The sequence below is a fragment of the Tasmannia lanceolata genome, unplaced genomic scaffold, assembly GCF_043159265.1.
Source record: "Tasmannia lanceolata isolate RefF3 unplaced genomic scaffold, GAP_Taslan_0.1 ptg000031l, whole genome shotgun sequence".
Lineage (NCBI taxonomy): Eukaryota > Viridiplantae > Streptophyta > Magnoliopsida > Canellales > Winteraceae > Tasmannia > Tasmannia lanceolata.
In genome coordinates this window covers 286,851-311,018 of record NW_027518708.1, presented here as the reverse complement: position 1 = coordinate 311,018, position 24,168 = coordinate 286,851, and the positions used below count along the sequence as shown (strand labels likewise).

Sequence of the window (24,168 nt, the reverse complement as noted above, 5' to 3'; positions counted from 1 at the left end):
TTATAGGATCTAGAGCGGCCGTCGAGACGACCATGCTTCCGATGCGATTAAATCACGATAGCCACAATAGATGGCTGACAAACCCATTGGGACCTAAGGCCACCTTTTGTCTTTGAGCTAGAACCAGAGCTAGGTTCATATTAGCTTTAATGACTTTGCAAGATTTGGTGCATACAAGGCATTTACATACCCAAACTAAAAGAAAGTCAAGATACTCTTGATCGGTAATGGTGCCTTTGGATTTCTGATACAAGGAGGTAAACCTAGAATAGGTGGATTTATTTATAGAACTCCAAGCCATGGGTATCTTCGGCGATGTCAAGATTGATAAAGAATTCCTCACGATATAGTGGAAGACCAGTCAAGACGGCTATATCTAGATGTGTAGGACTCATTGGGCCTATCTTGAAATAAACAGAAATCGTGGTCGAAGACTAGATAGGTAGGGACTTTATGTAATCATGGACGATTTTCAACAATTTGGGGTTTTGGCAAACGTATGACATCATAAATGCCAATATCCCTCCAAGAATTTTTGTTTCCCTTGAAACATGGTCGGCCCACTTTGTCCACATCCTATTCGCAGGAGACCAAGACCGCATAGATTTATTGAGAGCTCCTGACGTGGAGGGCTCGATGGGAAGTATTTCTTCTTTGTTTCAGGGACAGATTTTTCAAAGTCCATGAGTGAATTTTTAGGGAAATGCGGTCACAAGATGTAGGACTTCGTGCAAGAAATAGCTGAAATGATTTGTGAAGAACCGATTGCTGAATCGATACGCTGGGAAGATTTGATCCTTTGAAAGATCTTAATAGAGCCAGATTCGGAGGCATCAGTGGGAGGCTCCAGTCTCGAGGACTTAGGTTTGAAAGATTTGGGTGGAGAAGGGGGCTCTATTGGCGTGATGAAGGAGACGATGACAGATAGAAAGCTGGAATCGAAAAACCCTAGTCGAGGAGGTTTTGAAGAAAGGAGACAAGGGAAAATTGATAGTTTGGAAAGTGTATAATTTAAGAGAAATGATGATTGCTGCTGTTTTTTCCGTCTTTCAAGCATATCTCCAAGGTTCTGAATTTAACGTGTTGAATCCCATGATTACACGTGCTCTGGGTATACCGCCAAGATCTAAAATACGGAACGACATGATCGGGTAGAAATAATAGATTAGGAATTTCAAAAGTGGGGAAAGATCGGTGCAAGTACTAGAACAATATTAATTTGGTCTATATGGATAGGCGCCTAGAAGACTAAGGTGGTTGCTAGTATATAGTCATGTGCATAGTTAACATTTAGTCTAAGGGACATTCCATCGACTTCCTTTCATCAATCGAAGGAATGTAGGGGGTATGTTTACACCCGTTTTTGAATTTGAAATCGTTCATGTGAGGGCGAGCTATCAAGTGATGACTTGTCTCTTGAAGTAGTTACATGTTAGTTCTCACCTTTTCTAGAAGATGGAGGCAACAATTCTCCTCAAGCAAAAGAACGAGTAAAATTTAAAGCGAAAGTGGACATTTATCGCAAGTTCCCTCTCAAAGAAGGTGGGACAGTGGTAGGTAGCTATAGACGAAAGCTATAAAAAGGAACGACTCCCTCAGAAGAAAGGGTATCAGAAACAACATCAAACATGTCTTAGCATTTACATTTATCTCTTCTTTTTCCGCATTGTACCTTTACTTTAAGTAGTTGTAGCTTAACTTCCAAACGGAATGGATTCATCTTCCCACGTGAGAATTTATCTTTAATTCCCTATCCCTATCCCTATCCCTTGCACTGGCATATGTTTATGTTATTTTATTAGGAGGTTAATCGGGTACCTGTCGATCTTGAGTAGTTTGCATTCTTCATGCATTGGCACCGTCGTTTGCGTTATGCACACATTGACGTTTAACATGAGTCGTTCACATTGTGTGCGTGTGTCGATGTGTCATTTACTTTCTGCGTGTGACGACATTTAAAGCTACTACTTTGGTACCATATGTTCTAGAAAAGTCCATTAGAGCCCAAGGAAGAAGTGACGTTCCCCTCTTCTTCTCAATCACCTGAAATCTAATCTTAGGGATGGGAAATTGGTCATCTACCCTTAGAATTAAAACTTAGACAGTTTTATAAAATTGGCATGCCCCCGTATTCAACATTGTTGGAGCAAACGGTTGAAAACAATGAATTTAACTAGAAAAACAATGCATAAATTTAAAATTATACTGACTTGAATGAAGCATGGATTACAAATGATCTGGATTGCGATACTGCCGTACGTCCTTGAACGCCCACCTTAAAGTGTTATTCTGCCCAACTCCGGTGCATAGATCACACGACTGGACCACCTCCGGGAATAGTAGGAGAATATATTATTGGAATGCACCGCCCAACAATCAGATAAGACAATCTCTCTATCGAACACTTTCTATTGCTCTTGAGGCTCTAGAGTAGTCTCTTTTTCATATCTTGCATGCTAGAATGAGAGCTCTATTTATAGAGTTCAATTGGCAACCTAAAGGTCTCCTTGGAAAAGGAAGAGACACACCCATTCAATGTGACTATTAATGGAATCATAGAATTCCTAGAGTCATGCATGAATCCATGAATCCTTAATTCCAAGAGGCATGCATGTATCTCTATATTCATTGAGTCTTTTAAAATTTTGAGTCACCACTAATGAGAGCACTCAAATCCATGAGTCACCATTAATGGGTAATCCAAAGGTTAATGGAATAAGAAGAGTTGCTCACAAAGAGTCATGGGTATCATGAATCTATTAATGTGACCCATTAAATAGATTCATTAGCCTAACTCATTCACTTATCCAAGACATGAATTTAGAGTTTCAACGAATGTGATAAGTCACCATTAAATCCTCAAGCCTTGAATTTGAAACTATTTATTGGAACAAAATCCAACAATCACATCACATACCAAACCCCACACCCTACACCCCTCTCTAGAACTGCCATCTTTGACTCGTCCCAGTCAATGAAGCACGGATACGGGTACGGGGTGCGGGTACAACATGATATGGGTACGTGGATACGTGATTTAAAAAAAAAGGATACGGGTACGTTGCGGGTACGCTGAATATATTATATTTTTATATTTTATTATATATTTATAAAAATAAAAAAATAAAATTTTTTGTTAAAGAATTCAAACTATTTAATTGGAGAACAATCAAATAACATCTCCAAAATCTAATATTACTTCTAAGTTGTTGGATTTTTAATTATTCGATATATATATATATATATATATATATATATATATATATATATATATATTATAGATATTTTGATATATTCACCCCCACTTTTTGTTAATTAGGACAACCCCTCTATTATAAATCTGTACTTTTTGATTTAATTCGAACCGGGTGCGCATCTGATACGTACCCAAACTTCAAACTGGATTTTGTTTTGTTTGCTGTTTGGGTGCGTACCGGGTACACACCAAAAGAGTACCCAAGAGCACCCGCACCTAATACGCACCTGACACGGGTACGTGGGCCTCCGGAGAGTACCCGTGCTTGATAGGTCCCAGTGTCCCTGGTTTCCAGTCGGCGCCCTTGGTTCTACCGGAGGGGAGTGAAAATCAGTCATTGTCCGGCTGGAGGTTAACAGGCAAAAAGATGGATGTTCCTGTGGGTCCCTCTCTGTTGAATTTAAATTTCAAATCCCATACGAAATTTAGTATTCCCACTCAAGGTTACCTGGAACGCGGTTCGTTCCGGTACGCGGAACGGGTACGGGTACGATGGTAGTCTGGTATGCGGTACGATGAGGGTATACACATATATATAATTTCATATATTTTTACAAGAATGTCATTCCATAGTACACACTACACACATTTAATACACAAAATATAAAAACCTCGTGTATGTCATATATATTTTTTCAAAAAGAAAGTTCCCGTTGGAATATATGAATATCCTTCCATAGTCCATACTACATCCATTTAATAAAAAAATAAAAAAACCTCATGTATCCCTACATATTTTTTTTCAAAATAAAGCTCTAGTTCCAATTCAACTCAAAATATATAAAATTTGTAGCTCACTCCATCTCTCTTCTAGTCTATATTCATCTCTCTCTCTCTCTCTCTCTCTCTCTCTCTCTCTCTCTCCCCCGGGTCGCCGTGGTTCGTCATTTTTGGCGATCCGGGTCGTTAGTGAACCACGTTTCGGATCGTGCGACCCCGGATCGCGGATCGGAGGGTGGATGGTGAATCCGCTAACTATGTTCCCACTTTGGCCTTATTTATAATAGATCATTTATGGTGCCTTGGGATATCTTGAGGGGATGATTTGAAGCATGTCAGAGTCCATGCTGGGACCTTTCTACCGATTCTTACATTAATATATGATTTTTTGTCTTATTATCTTTGGAAGTCGAAAAGGTAGTATCTTTGGTCAGAGAGTATCAGACTCCATAAATGCTTTCAAATCAAATATGGGCCCCCCTACCTCGTGAGATTTGGGGGCGATTATTGGTTTTAGTAAATGGCTTCTGACTTTATTAGGCTGTTACCTCTTTAATATAAGAAACTTTGGAGGCAAATCACTCCAGTCTTCAGACAGTAAGGAAAATGGAACATCAGAATCAACCCTCTCCCACCCCTTCCTCTTCCTCTCCCCCGGTAGGTCTGACTCGAAAGAGGAAGCATCCTTTGGATCAGTTGGAACTGGAGGAGTTTTTACATCGGATTAGGTGCATGAATTATAACGAAGATCAAGCATCAAAGTTCACTCCAACTCCTAGGGAGAAAATCGGTGAATTCATAAAAAGACAATGGACTCTATTTAAGAGAGAAGCTAATAGGAGAAGGGAAGTCCTTTTTAGCTTATCTGGGACTTATAACGTGGAGGAATCTCTTAAGCCAATGCATAAATACCCTTTCTTTGTCAAGTTCATGATGGACGAAAGAAGAGAAAGGCGGCAGGATTGGGAAGCGAGGAAAGATGAAGGAATTCGGAAGTTGGAAGAAAAGATCTTAAGAGAAAAGGCTTCGGAGAGTAGGACTTTAAATGAAGCAGACCAAGTTTCGGAAGAAACTTTGTCTTCGGAAGAAACTTTTTTTGCGAAATCAAATCTCTTCTTATGGAGTTGGAGAAATGCTCATGTTAACGGTGACAATTTTTTTTGGTCTGTTGATTGGATAGATGGATAAGGAGCTTTTGGGTGTATTAGCCTTTGGTCTTACGAACATCTGATGTTTTGTTAATATTGATGCCAACAAGATTAATGGGTTTTGGCTTGTAAAAAGGATTGACGATATAGAGAGATGTTTTTGGGGTCCCAAAGTAAAGTATGCCAATGACATGGTGAAAGAAAAAAGGAAAATGTGATTGTAATTGAATTTGTTTTGTTAGGTCTTCCCTTCCCAGTTCCGGGTTTGCCCGGTCCAGGTTTTTTGATATCTTGTAATGTAGTACGGGACTCCTGGTCCTCAATGCTTTCCTTAGATCAATGAAATATGTCATCTTTCCAAAAAAAAATAATCCAACAATCACTTCACATACCACACCCCACTCCCCTCGCACTTTACCGTGCCGAGATAAACAGAGGGAGAGGGAGAGGGAGAGGGAGAGCGCATTGTCCCATGCAAAAAAGGACTACAAAAATAAACTCGTTTAACTTTTCTTGGTGGAACCTTACTTCGAGAGAGAGAATTGTCCCATGCCTAGAAGGACTACAAAAATAAACTCGTTCAACTTCTATAGATTGGAGGGTTAGGATCATCCTACAGAGATGATCTACGCGGTACAACCTATTTACGTTAACAAATGACTTGTTTGGATCATCCTATGTAGTGGCCCTCACCGTACTTCTTGACAAATATTACGCGTACACAGCATAGAATTTCCATGATTTACGTTGGCTCAGCCATTGATATGATGGGTCCACTAGGATTTGTTGGCCTCATAGATGATCTTAACCATTCAATTACCTTCAAAATGACTCATTTCATCAACGAAAACCCTAAAAGCCCTCTTTTTGGGATATTTTACCAATTCTCCAAAGTTCTACCTTTCTTACGAGATCTACCAAATATAATAGACCAAGTCTTGGGGTGTGGTATGTGATGTGATTGTTGGATTTTGTTCCAATAAATAGTTTCAAATTCTAGGCTTGAGGATTTGATGGTGACTTATCATATTCGTTGAAACTCTAAATTCATGTCTTGGATAAGTGAATGAGTTAGGCTAATGAATCTATTTAATGGGTCACATTAATTGATTCATGATACCCATGACTCTTTGTGAGCAACTCTTCTTATTCCATGAACCTTTGGATTACCCATTAATGGTGACTCTTGGATTTGAGTGCTCTCATTAGTGGTGACTCTAAATTTTAAAAGACTCAATGATTATAGAGATACATGCATGACTCTTGGAATTAAGGATTCATGGATTCATGCATGACTCTTGGAATTCTATGATTCCATTAATAGTCACATTGAATGGGTGCGTCTCTTCCTTTTCCAAGGAGACCTTTAGGTTGCCATTTGAACTCTATAAATATAGTTATCATTCTAGCATCCAAGATATGAAAAAGAGACTACTCTAGAGCCTCAAGAGCAATAACAAGTGTTTGATAGAGAGCTTGCCTTATCGGATTGTTGGGCGGTGCATTCCAACAATATATTCTCCTACTGTTCCTGGAGGTAGTTCGGTCGTGTGATCTATGCACCGGAGTTGGGCCGAATAACACTTTAAGGTGGGCGTTCAAGGACGTACACAGTATCCCAATCCTTATCATTTGTAATAACATCCTTCATTTCAGCACAACTATGTTTTGATACAAGACGCTCATGTATCTTGTCTTTTAGCTTTTAATTGTCAGTAAGTGCTTTTTGGAGACCGTAAAAACACTTTTACAGCTCTTTAAATATAAAAGACAAGAAACATGAGCGTCTTCTATAGGAAACAGTTCCTACGCTCGAGCGCAGATAAGCTTATATGTGCTCGAGTGCTGGAAACATGGTGGGCCCACATTTTTTGGGTGATCCTAAGCATTCGTTTAAAAGGCCCCATCATGTATGGGGTGTGTACCAAAAATCAGCTCCATTGGATCAACCTAACCCTTCCATTTGTGGGGTGAAAAAATGGGTAGATTGCTGGACAAACAATATCTGTCCATTTTCTCACCCCAAAATGGACATCCTAAGATGATCCAATGGAGCTGAATTTGGTACACACTCCATCCATGATGGGGCCTTTCAAATGAATGCTTAGGATCACCCAAAAAAATGTGGGCCACCCTTGTTTCCTGCACTCGAGCGTAGATAAGCTATCTAAGCTCGAGCGCAGGAACTGTTTCCTCATATATATATATATATATATATATATATATATATATAAATATAAAAGAGGAAAGTGTTTCTGAGCTCAGGCTCAGATACGCTTATCTGAGCTCGAGCTCAAAAACTCATGTGGGCCCACATTTTTGGGGTGATCCAACCCATTCATTTGAAAGGCCCTTGCATGGATAGGGTGCCTACAAAAAATCAGGGCCATAGGATCATCCTAACCCTTCCATTTGTGGGGGGAAAAATGGGCAGATATGTGGAAAAACAGTATATGCCCATTTTTTCCCTCCACTTTTGCATGGGCTAAGATGATCCTATGGACCTGATTTTTGGTAGGCACCCTATCCATGTAAGGGCCTTTCAAATGAATGATCACCCCAAAAATGTGGGCCCACATGAGTTTTTGACGCTCGAGCTATCTGAGCTCGAGCTCAGAAACACTTTCCTCATATATATATATATATATATATATATATATATATATATATATATATATGGTTTGTGCGCTAGAGCTCAGCCTGAGCTAGAGTTCACAAACCATATATCCTATAGTGGGTTGAATCATCCAACCCATTAGTTTATGGTTATGGTTATGATATGTGGAGGTTTAAAATGGATGGTTAGAAAATAGGCTTCTATAGATCGGATGGTTAGGATTATGGTATGGAGGTGGTTTCTTAGGAACATGCTATCTATGTGTGGTCCTATAAAATGAATGGGTTGGATGAGTCAAACAACTATGGGAGAAGTGGTTTGTGAACTCTAGGTCACGGTGAGCTCAAGCTCATGAAGAGTAAAAAATTTCATTAAAGAGAGGGGACCGAGATGGTCAAATACAAGCAAGAGAGAAATAAAACAAGAAGGATATACAATTAAGCTTAGCATAACAGATAACAAAGGAGTGAGAAAAATCTCAAGGCAGTAAAAAATTGAATTGCTCAAAGGCCACCCTTGCCTGATGACAATATATTGTACTGGATAAATTTGCAAATGGCCACAAAGAGATCTCAAAAGCTTCCCGTGACCTAAAATTTTGGATACAGAGTTTACTTCTAAGTTGAGTCTCTGTGGCTTAATGGGTATTTGTCATTCCAAAGTGTTCATGTATGTGTCTTTTGAGTCTCTTCCATGATTTTCCAATAGAAAAGATGTATGAGATATTTATTTACATTGTGCATTTTTGGTACACAAGATTGTGATGATATGAACTTAGAATGTTGTGTGACCATGTTGTTGGGTTATTGTGTTGGAGTTCATTAGGCCCATTATGTTTGAAGACTGAGAGCTCTTATGATTTATAATGATTGGAGGAACTTATTTTCTGACGTGGTAGACTTGGAAAAGTGGTTGTTCAACTAAAAATGTACTTCTATAAATTGCAACCTCTACAGGATTCAACAAGAAAATTTCTATTAATCCATCTTTCAAACATTAAATATCATTCTGCATTTCTGATGAACTATTACTTTCGAGCTACCCTGGATCATTATCTTCTGTGCTTAATTTTCATTTTGTTCTGAGGAAACTTTGATTACATTTATTATAGGCATAACTAACGAAACCAAATATAGTCGGATCATGACATCAAGAACATTAAGGAGAAGGCTTCATCATGGGGATGTTGATGGAAGAAATGAGCATTTGGACATATCGGGATCGGATGGCCTAAGTGAACCTTTACTTGGGAATTATGGATATGATGATAGCCATTCAGAGGTTGTTCTATTTTCCTTTCCAATGCTTTTTGTATATATTTTTTTATTTCAAAACCATACGAGGGAAATTAAAGACAATAATGTTAATCTCATCCGCTTATGTTTTTACAATAAAGAGATGAGATTAACATGCAGAGACAATGATACCCACTCTATTTGATGTGGTTTTGCTTACCTAGTTTAATTGTGCTCACAGGGTTATAATAATGGAAATCAAGGAGATATTTGGGATGAACAAAAAACAGAACGCCTCCACTGGACTCATCTTTTCTCCCACTTGCTTGCTCAATGGGCTCAATGGTTAGGTAACCATTATTTTGCCATAATTATTGTGTCATTAGTAATGTTGGTATGTGCTATGAATTTGTTATGCTGATTTTTTGGTTCATCGGCCATATCATTGGCCATCCCAGAAATATGAAAAAACAAAATATCTTCATTTGCAATGAGTCAACAATCTCGTTGATTATATAAGCTAGCCATCAGTGACCAACATTCTTCAACTTCTGCTCATCCTATCTTATTCGTAGAATCTCTTTTCACCCAAAGTCTCCCACGCAAGTCCTTGTTGAATGTTGAACATATGAAGCCCTCAAGTGAAGGTCTAGCTTTGAGTCTTTGACCTCATTAGAATCTATTATGCCAATAGGACCAGAGGAGGCTAAAATCATGTCACCCTTCTCATTTCTAGACACCCATCCACCCCTTTCCAACCACCTATAGCTTCTATCTCACTGGAGATGTCCTTGTTTCATTTTCTTATCTTAACAATTGAATTTTTTTTTAAAGAATTAAAAGAGATTTTCTTGGTTATCAATGATTGAATATCAAATATGTGATGGGCAAGAATCTCTCTGATTGTGCATTAGTAGGTAGAGAGTCAAGTAATAAGATGCATCCATACCATTACTTGTTCCTTTGGCCATACAAAGATCGTATGGGATTTATTTGGGTAAAGATGTACATTTGCTTTAATAAGTATTGGGTATATATGATGCATGGTGAAAAGTCAGAGTATGTCTTTAAAAGGGTGTTTGAAAAAGGTTTCATATATGGAAATGCAATTGCTTTGAAGGTTGCCTGATGCTAACCAGCTAGAATTAGCCATTCATGAGCTTGGAGAGCAATCACTGTGGTAGGGTTGAAGCTAAGGGAAGGAATTAGATTCATGGAAGTGGGTAAGGTATGGGTGATTTTCAACGGCTTTTATTTTTATTTTATTTTAAGGGTGGGTGATGGGGTTTTGGTTGTTAGCGTTTTCTTTTGAAGCCGTGGGGCGGATCGGCTAGCCAACTTTTGGCCCACTGCTCATCAGATTGCGAACAAGATATCGGCCAAGGTGCTTATGGATAGGTTGAGGAGAGTGCTTGGAAATGTGATCTTGAAGCCACAATGTGTTGTTATGCGGGGGAGGTGTATCCTTGACGGTGCTTTCACTTGAATGAGTGTATTGAACTTTACCATCGAAATTGTATTGCTAGTATCCCTTGTAAAGTGAATATGCAGAGGATGCTTATGATAGAGGGGTGGGAGTGTTTGGACTTTGGACTACATATTTTTGAAGGGTGAGTGTTTGGAATGCATTATGGGAAAAATGTGTTCTGGTTCTAGACAGAGGAAGTGGATTCATCTTTGCATTTTCTTTGGCTTGGCTCTTAATGCTTGTCAATTGGTCCCCTAAAGATTTCTTGAAGAGATGTAGGGGTTTGCAACAAGGAGATCCTTTTTCTTTGTTTTTGTTCGGGATTGTGGCTGAAGTCCTTGTTTGTTGGTAAAGGCTAGAGCTAGGGTGCAGATTGAGTTTTTTTTATGCCCTTATTGTTAGAGATTACGAACTTTCCGTGCATAGATGACACTCCTTTCCAGTAGTGACAGTAACAAGGTTTTAAATTTCAGTTTCGGTTTCAGCCATCATGGAAATCAAGCTTCGATGGAAATTTCGGCTGAAGTCTTGTAAAATTAGGTGAAAAAAGTTCTGTGGTAATCTTGTAAATTTCAATGGAAATCTTGTAAATAGGCGTGAAAACGAAATTACAAAATTTCGGCAAAATCTTGTAAAAATCTGATTCAATGTGGGTTTCGTTTCAGTCCTGGCCGAAACCGACATTTCGGCCGAAATCAGCCGAAATTTTAAACCATGGTGAGTAATCTCAAAATGGTGTTGTGGTGCTATGAAATGGTGACAGGGCAAAGGATCAGCTTTTCCATGTGTGTTGTGATGGGAGTCAAATTGTAGAGAGCAGATCGATCACTTTTCATGTGTTATGGAGGATGCAGATTTGTCACTATCCCTAATACTTATTTGGAGCTTTTGTTGTGTGTGTGTGTTACCGAAAAAGTGTCTATGAGACCCTAATATTGAGCGGATTGAAAGGAGATTGTGACTTGGAAGAAGAACTTGTTATCGCTAGGGAAAAAAATACCCCAAATAAGTCAGTTCTTGCTAATCATCCTTTGTACTTTATTTTGATGTTCAGTTGTTCGATCAACGTCTTGGATAAGATGAGGCGGTTGCAGGAGAACTTCCTCTAGAATGGCAAGAGATTATGAAGTACCATCTTGTTAGCTGGGAGGTTATCTATAAAGTCCAAATGGAGGGCAGGTTGGGGATTCAAAGTATTGGAGTGTTGAGCAAAACTCCCTGCTTGGAAAGCAAGAGATTATGAAGTACCATCTTATCAGCTGGGAGAGTATCTACAAACTCCATATGGAGGGAGGATTGGGTATTCAAAGTATTGGAGTGTTGAACAACTCCCTTCTTGGAAAGTGGTTTTTGTGAGGAGGGTCATTTGTGGTGAGTTAGGATAAGGGTCATTTGTGGTGAGTTAGGATAAGGGTCATTTGTGGTGACTGACATGCATACCGAAACTAACATTTAAAACCTGATCTCCTTAAATAGAATGAAGAGGAAGTGAGAAACTTAAAATGAATCTTTAGGTGGTGTGAGGTGGTATCAAGATTGAAAATTAATTTTGGCAAAAACATGATAGCAGGAAGTAATGTCCAAGAAGAAGAAATCCAATATCTTGCTAGTATTCTAGGATGTAGAAAACAATAATTGGCCTAAACTTCTCTTGGTCTCCCACTAGGCTTTAGGATATATACACAATCTCTTTGGTACCCAATCATTACAAATGGGAGCACAGATTTAAATTTTCACCAAACAACATGAAATGACTGGAATGTTATTGTTTTTATCTACGTCGAAACAAATATTCAAACTGAAACACATAACAAAGCCAAAAGCGTAAGTGTATTAGTGGTATACTATACCAGTATGTGTTACATAATTATATTTATATGAAATTGCATGTGAAATGTGGTGTATGGATTATTTATAAATTTTTATATCAATTACATATGAAACACAGTATGTACTGAATTATCAGACATGCACTACAATGCATGTTACTAGGTTTTTGATGTTGTTAAACCATTATGGGTGGTTTTTTTTCTTATGCGATGATTTTTTTAGTATGTATGTGTGCTTATTCACCATTTATTGAAGTTTCATCTTTAATGTACATTATTTGCATGTGTTTTCCCTTGTTTTATAAGATTTTTGCCGAAAATTTCAACCCAAACCGAAACCAAAACCGATATTTAAAATATTGATTGGGAATAGGAACCCACCAATAGGTAAAGGCTAGGTTGCATGGTGGTCAATTTGTTGTTCAAGGTCCCTTTATTAGTCGAGAGTTAGGTATAGGGTGGGAAGAAGAAGAAATCCAATAAGGGCAGAAAAGGGGTCTTTTTGGGAAGAGTTGGGCAGGGTAAGGAACTCTTGTTCCTTTCCTTGGTGTATTGGAGGTGATTTCAATGAAATTAAGGTAGTAGGGGAGAGACTGGGTTGCCAAAGATCTAGTCAAAATATGAGGGCTTTTGTAGAATTCATTGCGGAGCATGAACTAGTAGACCTCCCTCTAGCGAGGTCTATTTTTACTTGGTTTCGAGGAGAAAGTCGAAGCCGGTTAGATCGATTTTTGATATCTCCTGAGTGGTTGGATATAGTTCCGGAAGTTTTTCAAAAAGCATTGGTACATTCGGAATCGGATCATCGTCCAATTCTTCTTGATCCGAGACTGGAATCATGGGGTCCGCCTCCTTTCATATTTGAAATTGCGTGGCTTGATTATCCTCTTATGGAGGAAAGGTTAGGAGAGTGGTGGGCTTCATGTCAAGTGGAGGGGTAAGCAGATATAGTGATAGATAAGAAGTTAAGATTTGTTAAGAAGAAGTTAAAAGAATGGGTGGTGGAGAGAAAGAAATAGATGTTTGGAAGGAAACAATGGTTGGAGAATAGGATGATGGAGTTGGTAGCTTTAGATGACAGTGGGTTGGGGGCAGAGGAGTGGGAGGAGATGGGTAGAGTAAAACAAGAGCATAAGGCTCTTCTTCTTCACGATGAAATAACATGGCATCAAAAATCTAGAGTGAAGTGGTTGTTGGAAGGGGATAAAAATACAGCTTATTTTCATGCTATGGCTAGTGCTAGAAGGAGGGCAAATAGAATTGAAGCATTAAATGTGAATGGTCTCATGGTATCTAGTAAGGTAGGAGTATCTTCGGCGATTGTAGACTTCTATTCTTTTTTCTACTCATCAGACAATATCTCTCGCCCTTTACCGGAGGAGGAGGAGATTGAGAATGGAGTGTTTTCTCTGGCTAGGGACAAGGCCCCTGGGTTAGATGGTTTTTGTTTTACATTTTTTCAGGCTTGTTGGTCCTTTGTCAAGAGTGATATTCTAAGATTCTTCAGAGAATTTCATGATGGTTTGTTTCTCGATAAAGGCACGGGTGCTACCTTCATAGCCTTCATTCCTAAGGTGGAGGGAGCTTCGAGGGTCTCTGAGTTTCGGTCCATTAGCTTGGTTGAATGCTTATACAAAGTATTAGCTAAAGTGTTGGCGGACCGGCGTAAAGTGGTTCTCCCTTCTATTATCTCTGATAGCCGAGTGCTTTTATTAGTAAAAGGCAAATTTTGGATTGCTCTCTTATTGCAAATGAATCCATTGATTCTTATCTGAGAAATGGCGAAAAAGGGGTGTTGTGCAAACTGGATATGGAGAAGGCATATGATAGAGTAGAGTGGGATTGTTTGGACTATCTTCTAGGGAGAATGGGATTTGGTAGCAAGTGGAGAGGTTGCATAAGGAAGTGTGTATCCTCGGCTTGGTTTTCTATTCTCTTTAATGGTTCTCCAAAAGGCTTTTTCAAGTCTTCTAGGGGTTTAAGGCAAGGGGACCCTTTATCTCCTTTTCTTTTTGTTATTGTTGCGGAAACTCTTAGCAAGTTGATTCAGAAAGGTAGCGGGAAGGGTTTGTACGAAGGCTTTATCATAGGGAAGGAAAAAGTGGAAGTGCCGATTTTTCAATTTGCAGATGATACTCTCTTATTTTGTGCTCTGTTAAGGATAAAATTTTGAATCTCAAGTCGACTCTTAGATGCTATGAATTGATTGCAGGTCAACGGTCCAATTTCCAGAAATCTAGATTGTATGCAATAAACATCTCTCCTTTGGAAGTGCGTGGCTTTGTTGAAATTTTGGGGTGCAAATTTGATAAAATCCCTTCTTCTTACCTTGGTTTATCGTTGGGCGTGGGTAGATCGAGCAAACTTCTATGGGATCCAATTGTTGAAAGGATAGAGAGAAGATTGGAGACTTGGAAGAGAAATCTAGTTTCAATAGGAGGGAGATTGACTTTGGTTAAATCGGTTTTGGGAGAAGATTTGCTTGCAGTTCAAAAGCGGTGGTTTGGGCTTTAGAAGAATCAAAGGTTTTAATTACGCTCTCCTAAGTAAATGGCTTTGGCGTGTTGGGGAGGAGGAAAATTCTCTATGGGTGAGGGTTATTGGTAGTAAGTATGGTCTCTTATCAGGAAAATGGGAATCAGATGATCTCTATGCGAAGAAGGGATTAACAGTTTGGCGAGATATTTTAAGTACGAGGCATGAGTTTAGAAAGGGAATCCGTTTTAAGGTATATTCTGGAGATCGTATCAGATTTTGGTTAGATGCATGGTGTTCAAAGGAGTCTTTGGGAAATTTATTTCCAGATTTGTTGTTGGTAGCGGAAGATAAGGAAGCTCTTGTGTGTGAATGTTTTGATCGAGTTGATTGTAAGGTGATTTGGAGTCCGAGATTCAGGAGGAATTTTTTTGATAGAGAGCTGAATTCTATTTCACAATTATTGGAGCTTATTGAAGGGTGTTATATTAAGAGATGCGGGGCAGATAGAAGACTTTGGATTTGGAACACATCGGGTATATTCTCGGTTAAGTTTTTCTATTCTCGGCTCGTGCCAATTAATGAGGAGTCTCTTTTGGCCAAGGTTTGGAAATTTCATAGTCCCCCTAGAGTTTGCTTCTTTGGGTGGGCAGTTAGTAGTGGGCGTATCCAAACTATAGATTTTTTGAGAAAAAGGGGTATCTGGCTAGTGGATCATTGTCCTCTTTGCTTGGAGGATGGAGAATCTATAGATCACATATTTATTCACTGCAAGGTAGCGAGAGAAATATAGGGTCTGATTTTGGCGAGGCTTGGAATTCAATGGTGGGTGTTTCCAAGATCAATATCACAACTTCTTTAATGTTGGGATTTTGTGCCTTGGAAGAAAAAAGGGAAGGTGTTATGGACGATTTGTCTCTTGGCTATGTGGTGGTCCTTATGGAAAGAAAGAAATGCGAGGGTTTTTGATGGGAGAGCTCGGTCTACCACTAGGTGTTCCTTAAAATTATTTCTCTAGCTATTATGTGGGCGAGAAGTCTTCCTTTGTTTAGATTTGTTTCGGCATTCGATCTTTGGGAGGTTGGCAAATAGTATGCAATGAGGTGGAAAGAAGACCTAGGGTGATTCAGAAGTGGGTTCCGCCTCCTACTGGTTTTTTCAAATCAAACTTTGATGGAGCTTGTTTTGGAAATCCAGGTCCGTCCAGTATTGGAGGCCTTTTTAGAGCTGAATTTGGTGTGGTGGTTTGGGCTTTCTCTGGTCCAAGTGGAAGAACTGATTCTAGTGAGGCGGAAGTCAGAGCAGCGTATAATGGTATACTAAAGATCATTTGGACAAGGTGATTGTGGAAGGAGACTCTTCCAATGTTAGATGGCTTTCGGGGTTGGTGCCCCCGCCTTGGAGGTTTCTAAGTTTCATTGAGGAGATTTCAGATTGGGTGTCTGGGTCCTCTATTATCTTTAATCATGTAAGAAGATCGGCTAATGGTGATGCCGATTCTTTAGCCAAATCAGGGGTTAGTAGGCTGGGTTTGGAGTGGTTGGATTTCCTCCTGCCGTAATTGTATTTTTGTTTTTCTAGTATTTATTCCTTATGTATTGTTTGTGGACCATCTCGGTTCCCTTTAAATCAATATATCACTATTTCAAAAAAAAAAAAAAATGGGTGGGAAGGTGAGAGTGTACTAGGTTTTGGGAGGATTTATGATTAGGTGAATCATTGTTATGCCACGTGTTTTTGGACTCGGTGTCATTTAACCACCAATATAGGGTTTATAGTCTGTGACTATGCTGAGAGAAGAGGAGATGGGTCAATTGCTTGGGACAATAGACTTTGGAGAAACCTTAAACAGAGTGGAATTGATAATCTTTCTTCACTCTTGGAGATTCTTAGCTATACATACATCTCTTCTCTCTCAACCCAGTTAATACTTATGAATTGGAGACATGTCATGAGAAATGATCAACATGTATTGCAATGTTCCAAAGGAAAGCTGGGTCAAAGAACCGGGATGGCGGCGGCGGTTTTTTTTTTTTTTTTTTTGTGCGTGCGTGTGTGTGTGTGTGTGGGGGGGGGGGGGGGGGGGGGGGGGGGGGGGCGCTCAAGTGATGAAGGCATTTTTTGGGCGAGCCATTGAATGAGATTCAAATGAAGCGGAAGCACAAGAACTCCTTTGCGGTCTTAAAAAGTTTTCATCTTCGCTAAGTTGACAGTTACTAAAGGATACTCAACAAATGTGATATCGTGGCTGCGTACAGAATCAATGGGACCGTGGAAACTAGCTGGAACTATATGGGAGATTTTGGATCCATGCAGCAAGATGCAACCAAATATATGACATTAAAGTCAGATCAGCGAATGAGATGGAAGACCAGTTGCCAAAAGATGGGTTGGAGTCTTGGAGATGGAAATTTTGGTAGAGGCAATTTCCTTCCTTCATAGTTTTAGCATCCGAGTATTCAATTTAGATGGGATACAACATATATTTTAGCACTGTTGGGATTCAATATAGTTTGGTTGTTAGCTGAGTCATGTTTTAGGATGGTTAACTCATCCCATTTGGCCTATCTGTAATTAGTTTCCATTGCAATAAAACCTCACTGTTAGTGCTAAAAACTGAACTTTATTAAGAAGGAAGAATAAAAGAAAAGGAGGGGAGCAGCGTTACGAAGAAGCAATGTTTGTCCCACAACAAGAGTTTATGAACACAGCTCTTGGCTAATGTATCAGCTAATTTGGTAGCCCCATCGATAATATGTGAATGCAAAATTCTGCCCATTACATATCGTCAAGGATGTAAACCAATCACCATGTACCGGACTGAGTTTCTTGGCCCAAGTAACGACGTTCAAAGAGTCCCTTCCATCCAAAAATTCTTCAGCATTTTTCTCAAAGATAATTGGGAGACCAGTGAGAAGAGCGTGGGCCTCCGCATAAGTATAATCTTTAACACCCAAAATGCCTAAATCACCCATTTATAATCAAGGAAACCACCCCTCACCCTGCTGACCCTGGTTAATCAATGGAAGATCCATGTAAATTAAGCTTAACATGCTCAAGCATGGGGAGCTTAAATGTTTATTTAATGCAGAAACCATCAGGATAATCAGAATTGATTTTTTTGCTAGTCTAGCCTTTCAAAAAAAGTTATTTTGCCCATCTTTATGCAACTATCACTGGTATGATTTAAGCGCAGTTTAGAAGTCAAACCATTTAGGTATTCCTTTCAACTCAACTCAACTCAACAAAGCCTTTGTCCCAAACCAGTTGGGGTTGGCTAAATGAATCCTTGAAAAAATTTCATGAAGAAGGTGAAAGGAATCTACCCGGCTCTAATCCTGGCTCTAATTGGGTTCTTCTACATGGATCATTTTCTTCCATTCTATCTTATCCAAGGTCATGTTCTCTGTTATGTTCCTAGCTATCAAGTCTTTCCTTAGTATTTCTACCCAAGTTGTTTTCGGTCTGCCCCTACCTCTATTTACTCCATCAACTTGGCACGAGTCACCTTTTCTCACTGGAGCATCCAAAGGCCTACCTTGGATATGTCCAAACCATCTTAAGCGGTGCTCTCTCATCTTCTCCTCAATTGGTGCCACCCCCACATTTTTACAAATTCCTTCATTTTTAATTCTATCTAACCTTGTGTGGCCGCACATCCATCTAAGCATTCGCATCTCCGCTACACTCATCTTATGCACATGCTGCTTCTTGGTGGCCCAACGTTCTGAGCCCAATATTAGGTATTCCTTTGATACCAAATATTTTTTGAGCCTTGGGATTAACCATTTAGGTTGTGTTCTTCCAATGCTTATCATTTTTCGCTTTCCAGAGTGGGTGAAACTGGTGGAACAGAATCGTGTGGTGTGACTTGGCTTCATTCCAAGAAATCAGTGGTTTTAAGTTAACTTCTTTGAATTAGTGATTCGAAGAAATGGACAGAATGGGCTGGGTTTGGTGAACACGATTCTCTGGTATTTTTCAAAATTTTCATTCTCCACAATGAAAAAGCACAGAAGACCTGCAGAAAAGGGTTAAAGAACATAACCTGGATCACTGGTCATCCTAATGACTTGTTTGATATGATAATGGATCTGTTCACCATTACCTTCATTACACTAGAAAGTCCAGTTCCTTCTTAAAAATTGAGCTATTTTTGTCTAAGTTAACTAAATGGAAAAGCAATTGATTGAATCCATTAGTCTGGATTCCTGTATAACTGTACTGAGTGATCCTTTTTTTTAAAATTTGTCTAATTTAGCTATCTTTCCCTGAGGGATCTATTTTTCTCTTCCAAGTATGATGGTATTCCTATCTCTATTCTAACAAATTAAGCTTGTTTGATATTGGTAATTCATTTTTCTTTTCAGCAAACATCGTGATTGGTTCGGGATCACTTCTTGGGAGGCTTTTACCTTTTCCATTCACCAGTCCTAATGGACACCACAATAATACATTTTCACTTTCTCTTAGTCCTTTACAGGTGAGAATTGTATGTGATTCAACTGATTTCTTTTCACCTATGCGTAGATTGGTTATGGTAAGATACTTTAGAGGATTGTGAGAATTTTATAATTTTGAATGTTTGCATCCTAAGTTCTTTCTGAATTATGTCCATGTTTTGATTTGTGTCTTATACTATGAGTACAGTGTAAGGCATGTATATCATGTATGCGTACCAGAATCTTTCTGATAGATTGATTTAGTGATAAAGATATGTTATATTTTTCTTTTTCCTACTCGTTTCTGTTATCTTTGCCTTTTCCTACTAGTTTCTGTTAAATATTGTTATAATGTTTAATCAAAGAACCTTTCTTGGTATGCATCCATCTGTGGATTTCTTCTCAATTTCCTGTTTTACCGGACTAATTCTTATCTCCAATAATCCATCTCCATCTTTTATTTTTGGGTAAGAAAGAAGTCTTTAGGAAAGATGGCCAGACATCATATAATGGCTCAAATGCAATAATAGAATATATCAGCATCGTAAGCTTTTTAATCCCTTGTTGATTAGTTGCATCGAGGGTATAGCCAATAGTCTGAGTGCGGCTGGATAGGTAAAACCTAGGCCTGCATGAGCTTGCCTTGGTGTCAATTTTGTTATTTGGATGAATCACTCTTGAATGTAATATATATGCTGATGTTATCTACCATAACATAAACGATATCGTGCAATTCTTTTGGCAAATAAAAGGCTTCCTGTTAAGAGGCACCGGAAATGACCCATGCATGTTGTTCAGTTCAATTTTCATGAGCTTTAAAACTTAAGTTTGCCAACATTTATCTTTCAAACATATGTCTCTAGAGTTTGAACAAACCGGTGTGTATTCAACTGTTCTAACATTGATGCTCATAAAGATCCCCTTTATATTTTGGTATATTTGATGATTGGCCTGTTTCTAAACTTAACGCCTCTTTGGCTGCCACGCAAATCTGTCTTTTTTTGTAAATAAGATTATTTTAACATAATCATGCATGTTGTTCATTTCAATTTTAGTGAGCTTAAAAACTGAAGTTTGCCAGCATTTATCTTTCAAACATATGCCTCTACAGTTTGAACAAACCGATGTGTATATGAACGGTCCAAGTGAGTCCATTTAATGAGCCATTTTACTCACATATGCATCCAACTGTTCTAACATCGATGCTTACAAAGATCCCCTTTATATTTTGGTATATTTGATGGTTGGCCTTTTTTTAAACTTAACGACTCTTTGGATGCCACCCAAATCGGTCTTTATCTTCTTCTTTTTTTAAAGTAGAATCGGTCTTTATCTATAAATAAGATTATTTTAACATAATCTCTTTTTATTTTATTTTTTTGAAAGAGAAAAGATTATATTAAAAAATAGGGGCTAGGTAGCCCCATAAAACAAAACATACAAGCAAAGCAACAAAAAACAACAGAACAATAGCTAAGGTAATGGGAGCTGAGTTCCATTTAAAAAATAAAATAAAATAATGTGAGCTGAGTTAGAAATGATAATCTTGTCATGGCTGACCCTAGATTTTGCTAGATCATCAGCCATGGAGTTTGCGAAGTGAGGGATGTGAACAAATGATATGTTGAGTTTGGCACACAAATCCTAATCTTCATAATTTCTATTAGCAAACCTCACAAGGGCCAAGAGATATATTTGTCGCCCAAGACATAACATTCGTGGAATTACCTTCCACCCATTTCTGTTGTCCCTACAATGATTTGACAGTGAAACCCCTATCATTCCACAAAACTTCTCCAATACGGCCAAACCAGGATGCCCTTTAGTTTCTTCCATCAAAGTTAAGCTTAATCAAATTTGGAGGGGGAGAGGACCAATCAAGCTTCTTATTGATTTTGGCAGATTTGTCTGAAGAAATCTCCTTACATTTTCTGATTGTATCTGAAACAGTGTTTGTTCGGTCTGGATAAGCAGCCAGGGCCCAATTGATGATGAAAATTTTAATGTTGGTGATGAGATACCTGGTTCTTTTTTTCTTTTTTCTTTTTGAAAATTACTTAGCCCGGCATGAGATACTTGGTTCTGGTTTCTTTTTCTTCAAAAGTACTTGCTTTCCGCTCAGTCCAAATATCCCAGATGATAGCAAAAGGGGCAATGGAGCATAGTAGTTTACATTTCTTCCCCATCTTTCTATTTTTCCAACTCGCCAATAGCTCATCCAGGTGATGTGGGCAAACCGAACTCATACCAAATTGTTAAAAATAGCAGCCCAAATATATGAGGTGTATGACAGTGAATAAACAAATAGTTCTTGTGGTTAATACAATGATTGCCCAGCCATAATCTTTTCTTCTTAAGAACGTCAACTGTATCAATGCTTTCAGGAATTGTTGTCCAAACAAAAGCAGCAAGTTGTCAGCGGGAGAGTAGGAACCTTTGAAGCCAAGCATCTAGGATGGGGACCAGATCCATCCTTCGAGAGATTTCAAAAACGGATTTCGAGGAAAATTAACCATTAGATTCCCATATTCAGCACTTGCGGTCTTTTGGATGAGGGGAAATATAAATCAAATCCAATCTGGTTACCAGGTCCAAGAAGCAAGATTCTTTCTTTTTAAAATTTCGGCGGAAGGACCATTTTACTTCTGCCCAAAACCCATTTTGCTAAAGGTGAATCTTTGAAAGACCATTCCACATGATCGTGAGCCTTTTCCTGATCCGCATTACAGAGAATACCTTAATCTTTACCTTGATGAAGAGGAATACATTCATGTGCAATCAAAACCCCATCCAGAATTTGAGTATTTCCAACAAAGGAACCTTGAAAAGGGGATGGGAGATATGGAAAAACCTTGTTGAGTCTTTTGGAAATCAGGTTCGAAGGATTTTTGTAAAGGTTGTTCACCATTATTATGGATCTTTAATCCTTAGCCTACCCAACAACTTTCTTTGGGAAAGGAGCGGTTAAAGTTGCCTTTATACTCTTATTCAATAAGATGAATTAATGAAATTCCTACATAGCATCCAGGGCCACCTCCTTCACTAGATCCCATATTTTTTGAGAAAAAGCTATCAGAAATCCATACGGGCCTGGTGCCTTATCTCTGACCAAACTGAATGTCGCAGTCTTCACTTTATCAAGTCAAAATTTCTTTTAAAATGAGCACTGATTTGAGAGGATAAGGATATGAATATAACCCCCTCCAGCCTAGGTCCCTACAAATTATCTCTAGAGTGAAGGGTGGAAAAGTAGTGCACAAACACTTTCAATGGCCTCTCTATCTTCCACCAGATTTGGAGCATTCATCACACAAGGGATGAAATTGCTACCAGTATCTGGCCAACGTCATCTTATGGAAAAAACAGTTGAAGAAAGAGTTGTTTTGGTCAACTGGCTCCGGACTTCTTTGTCCAAATCATCTTTTCCAATATAAGGTTGTCTCGTAATCCTTTTATGATTTCCTCCTTGCTTCTCTGCTGATCGGGAGCTGTTTGTTTTCCTTTTTTTAATCTAATAAGGCAATGGTCTGAAATAGATCCTATTTCTGATTAACAAGCTCTTTTAACGTAGTTTTATTCCAAGGCTGCAGCTTGTCTTTCAATTATTTCAATTTACAAGCGAACTGAATGGTTTTTTTTTTTGGTAGATAAGTTGGGATCGAACCTGTGACCTCAAGGTTGAGAAACAAAGCCTCAACCATTGAGCTATAGGGCCAACCCTTGCAAACTGAAAACTTGTGCAGCCAGCAACCTTGCATTCTTTCCACCAAACTTCGACTCCCTTTCTAAATCTCAGAACAACCAACCAAGCTAGGTTGAATTTAAAAGGTTTAGAACCTATCTTGGGAGAATTCAAGATGAGATCAACAAACAATGATCAGGAAAAGGTTTTTGGATGCTGCTCATCCCAGTCCTTAGAAATTAGTAGCCTCCCAAGCCTTCTGAAAATAGGATGTTTCTAGTTATTAGTCCAATTGGAACTTCCCCGATCATCGAAATATGGATCAATTTGAAGTCTTGAATAGATTTGGGAAGATTGTTCATACTGGTAGTACACCTTCCTCCATTGCTCTAGCTGTAGATATGCTTGACAGTGTTGAAGTCACTACCATGGAAATTGCCATTTATTTCAAATAGCACCCAATATTAGCCATACAAATTTTAATCTTCTCAGATCAACAAGTCCATATGCCCTTGTGAGCTATGTCACAAATATCTCGTGTTAAAATCTATTCAACATGGAGGCAAATGAGATAGGTAGATACACTATCAATACGATTCAGACATATGGCATCCAATTCATACTATCTTCTTACGGTGGTATATGGGCCTTCCCGTGCAAGAGAAAGAAGACATTTATGGCCGGAGCTGAAGAACATTCGTCAAAGATTCTCAGATCCGTGGATTGCAGGGGGGATTTTAACACGATTAGATTTCCAGGGGAGAAAAATGTTGCGGGAAGGGTTACTACAAACATGAGAAGACTGTCTGATTTCATTCTATGGGGAGAACTGATTGACCCTCCCTTTGGAGGGGAATAGATTTACTTGGACAAACAACCAAGAAAACCTCATTCTTAGCAGGCTGGATAGAATTGTAATTTCCAGAGAATGGGAAGAGAAATTTCCTAGAATATGTTAGCGTGCCTTGCTTCGTCCAATATCAGATCATCATCCTATGTTACTTGTTACTTGTGCTATCAGAGTTCTCCGGCGCACCCAGACCGTTCAAAATGGACATGTCCTGATGCGATTCAAATGGGTTCGATGAGATGGTGAAAAACTGGTGGGGGAAAATGGTGGTGTCGGGATGGAAGGGATTTATTTTGTGTCAGAAAATCAAGGGCCTCAAGGTTAAAATTCGTGACTGGGTAAAGCAGGAATGCAACTCTCGAGAGCAGCGGAAGGAAGAAATATTGTTAGGTCTTCAGGCATTGGACAGAATGGAAGAAACCAACCCGTTGGGTACTACTGAGAAA

The 24,168-nt window shown here is 38.9% G+C and overlaps 1 protein-coding gene across 2 annotated transcripts in view; it reads left to right on the top strand.

The window, feature by feature from the left end:
* Positions 1-24,168, top strand: part of LOC143859532 (ELMO/CED-12 family protein) — a 48,061-nt gene that overhangs the window by 1,695 nt on the left and 22,198 nt on the right. The window contains exons 2-4 of one of the 2 annotated variants that reach the window (XM_077370213.1): positions 8,878-9,022; positions 9,218-9,326; positions 19,119-19,231. In XM_077370213.1, the coding sequence (XP_077226328.1) occupies positions 8,885-9,022; positions 9,218-9,326; positions 19,119-19,231 (360 nt within the window). In that variant the 5' untranslated portion in view covers positions 8,878-8,884. Of the gene's footprint in view, positions 1-8,852; positions 9,023-9,217; positions 9,327-19,118; positions 19,232-24,168 lie in introns of both variants that reach the window. The other variant, XM_077370212.1, reaches the window with a different exon arrangement.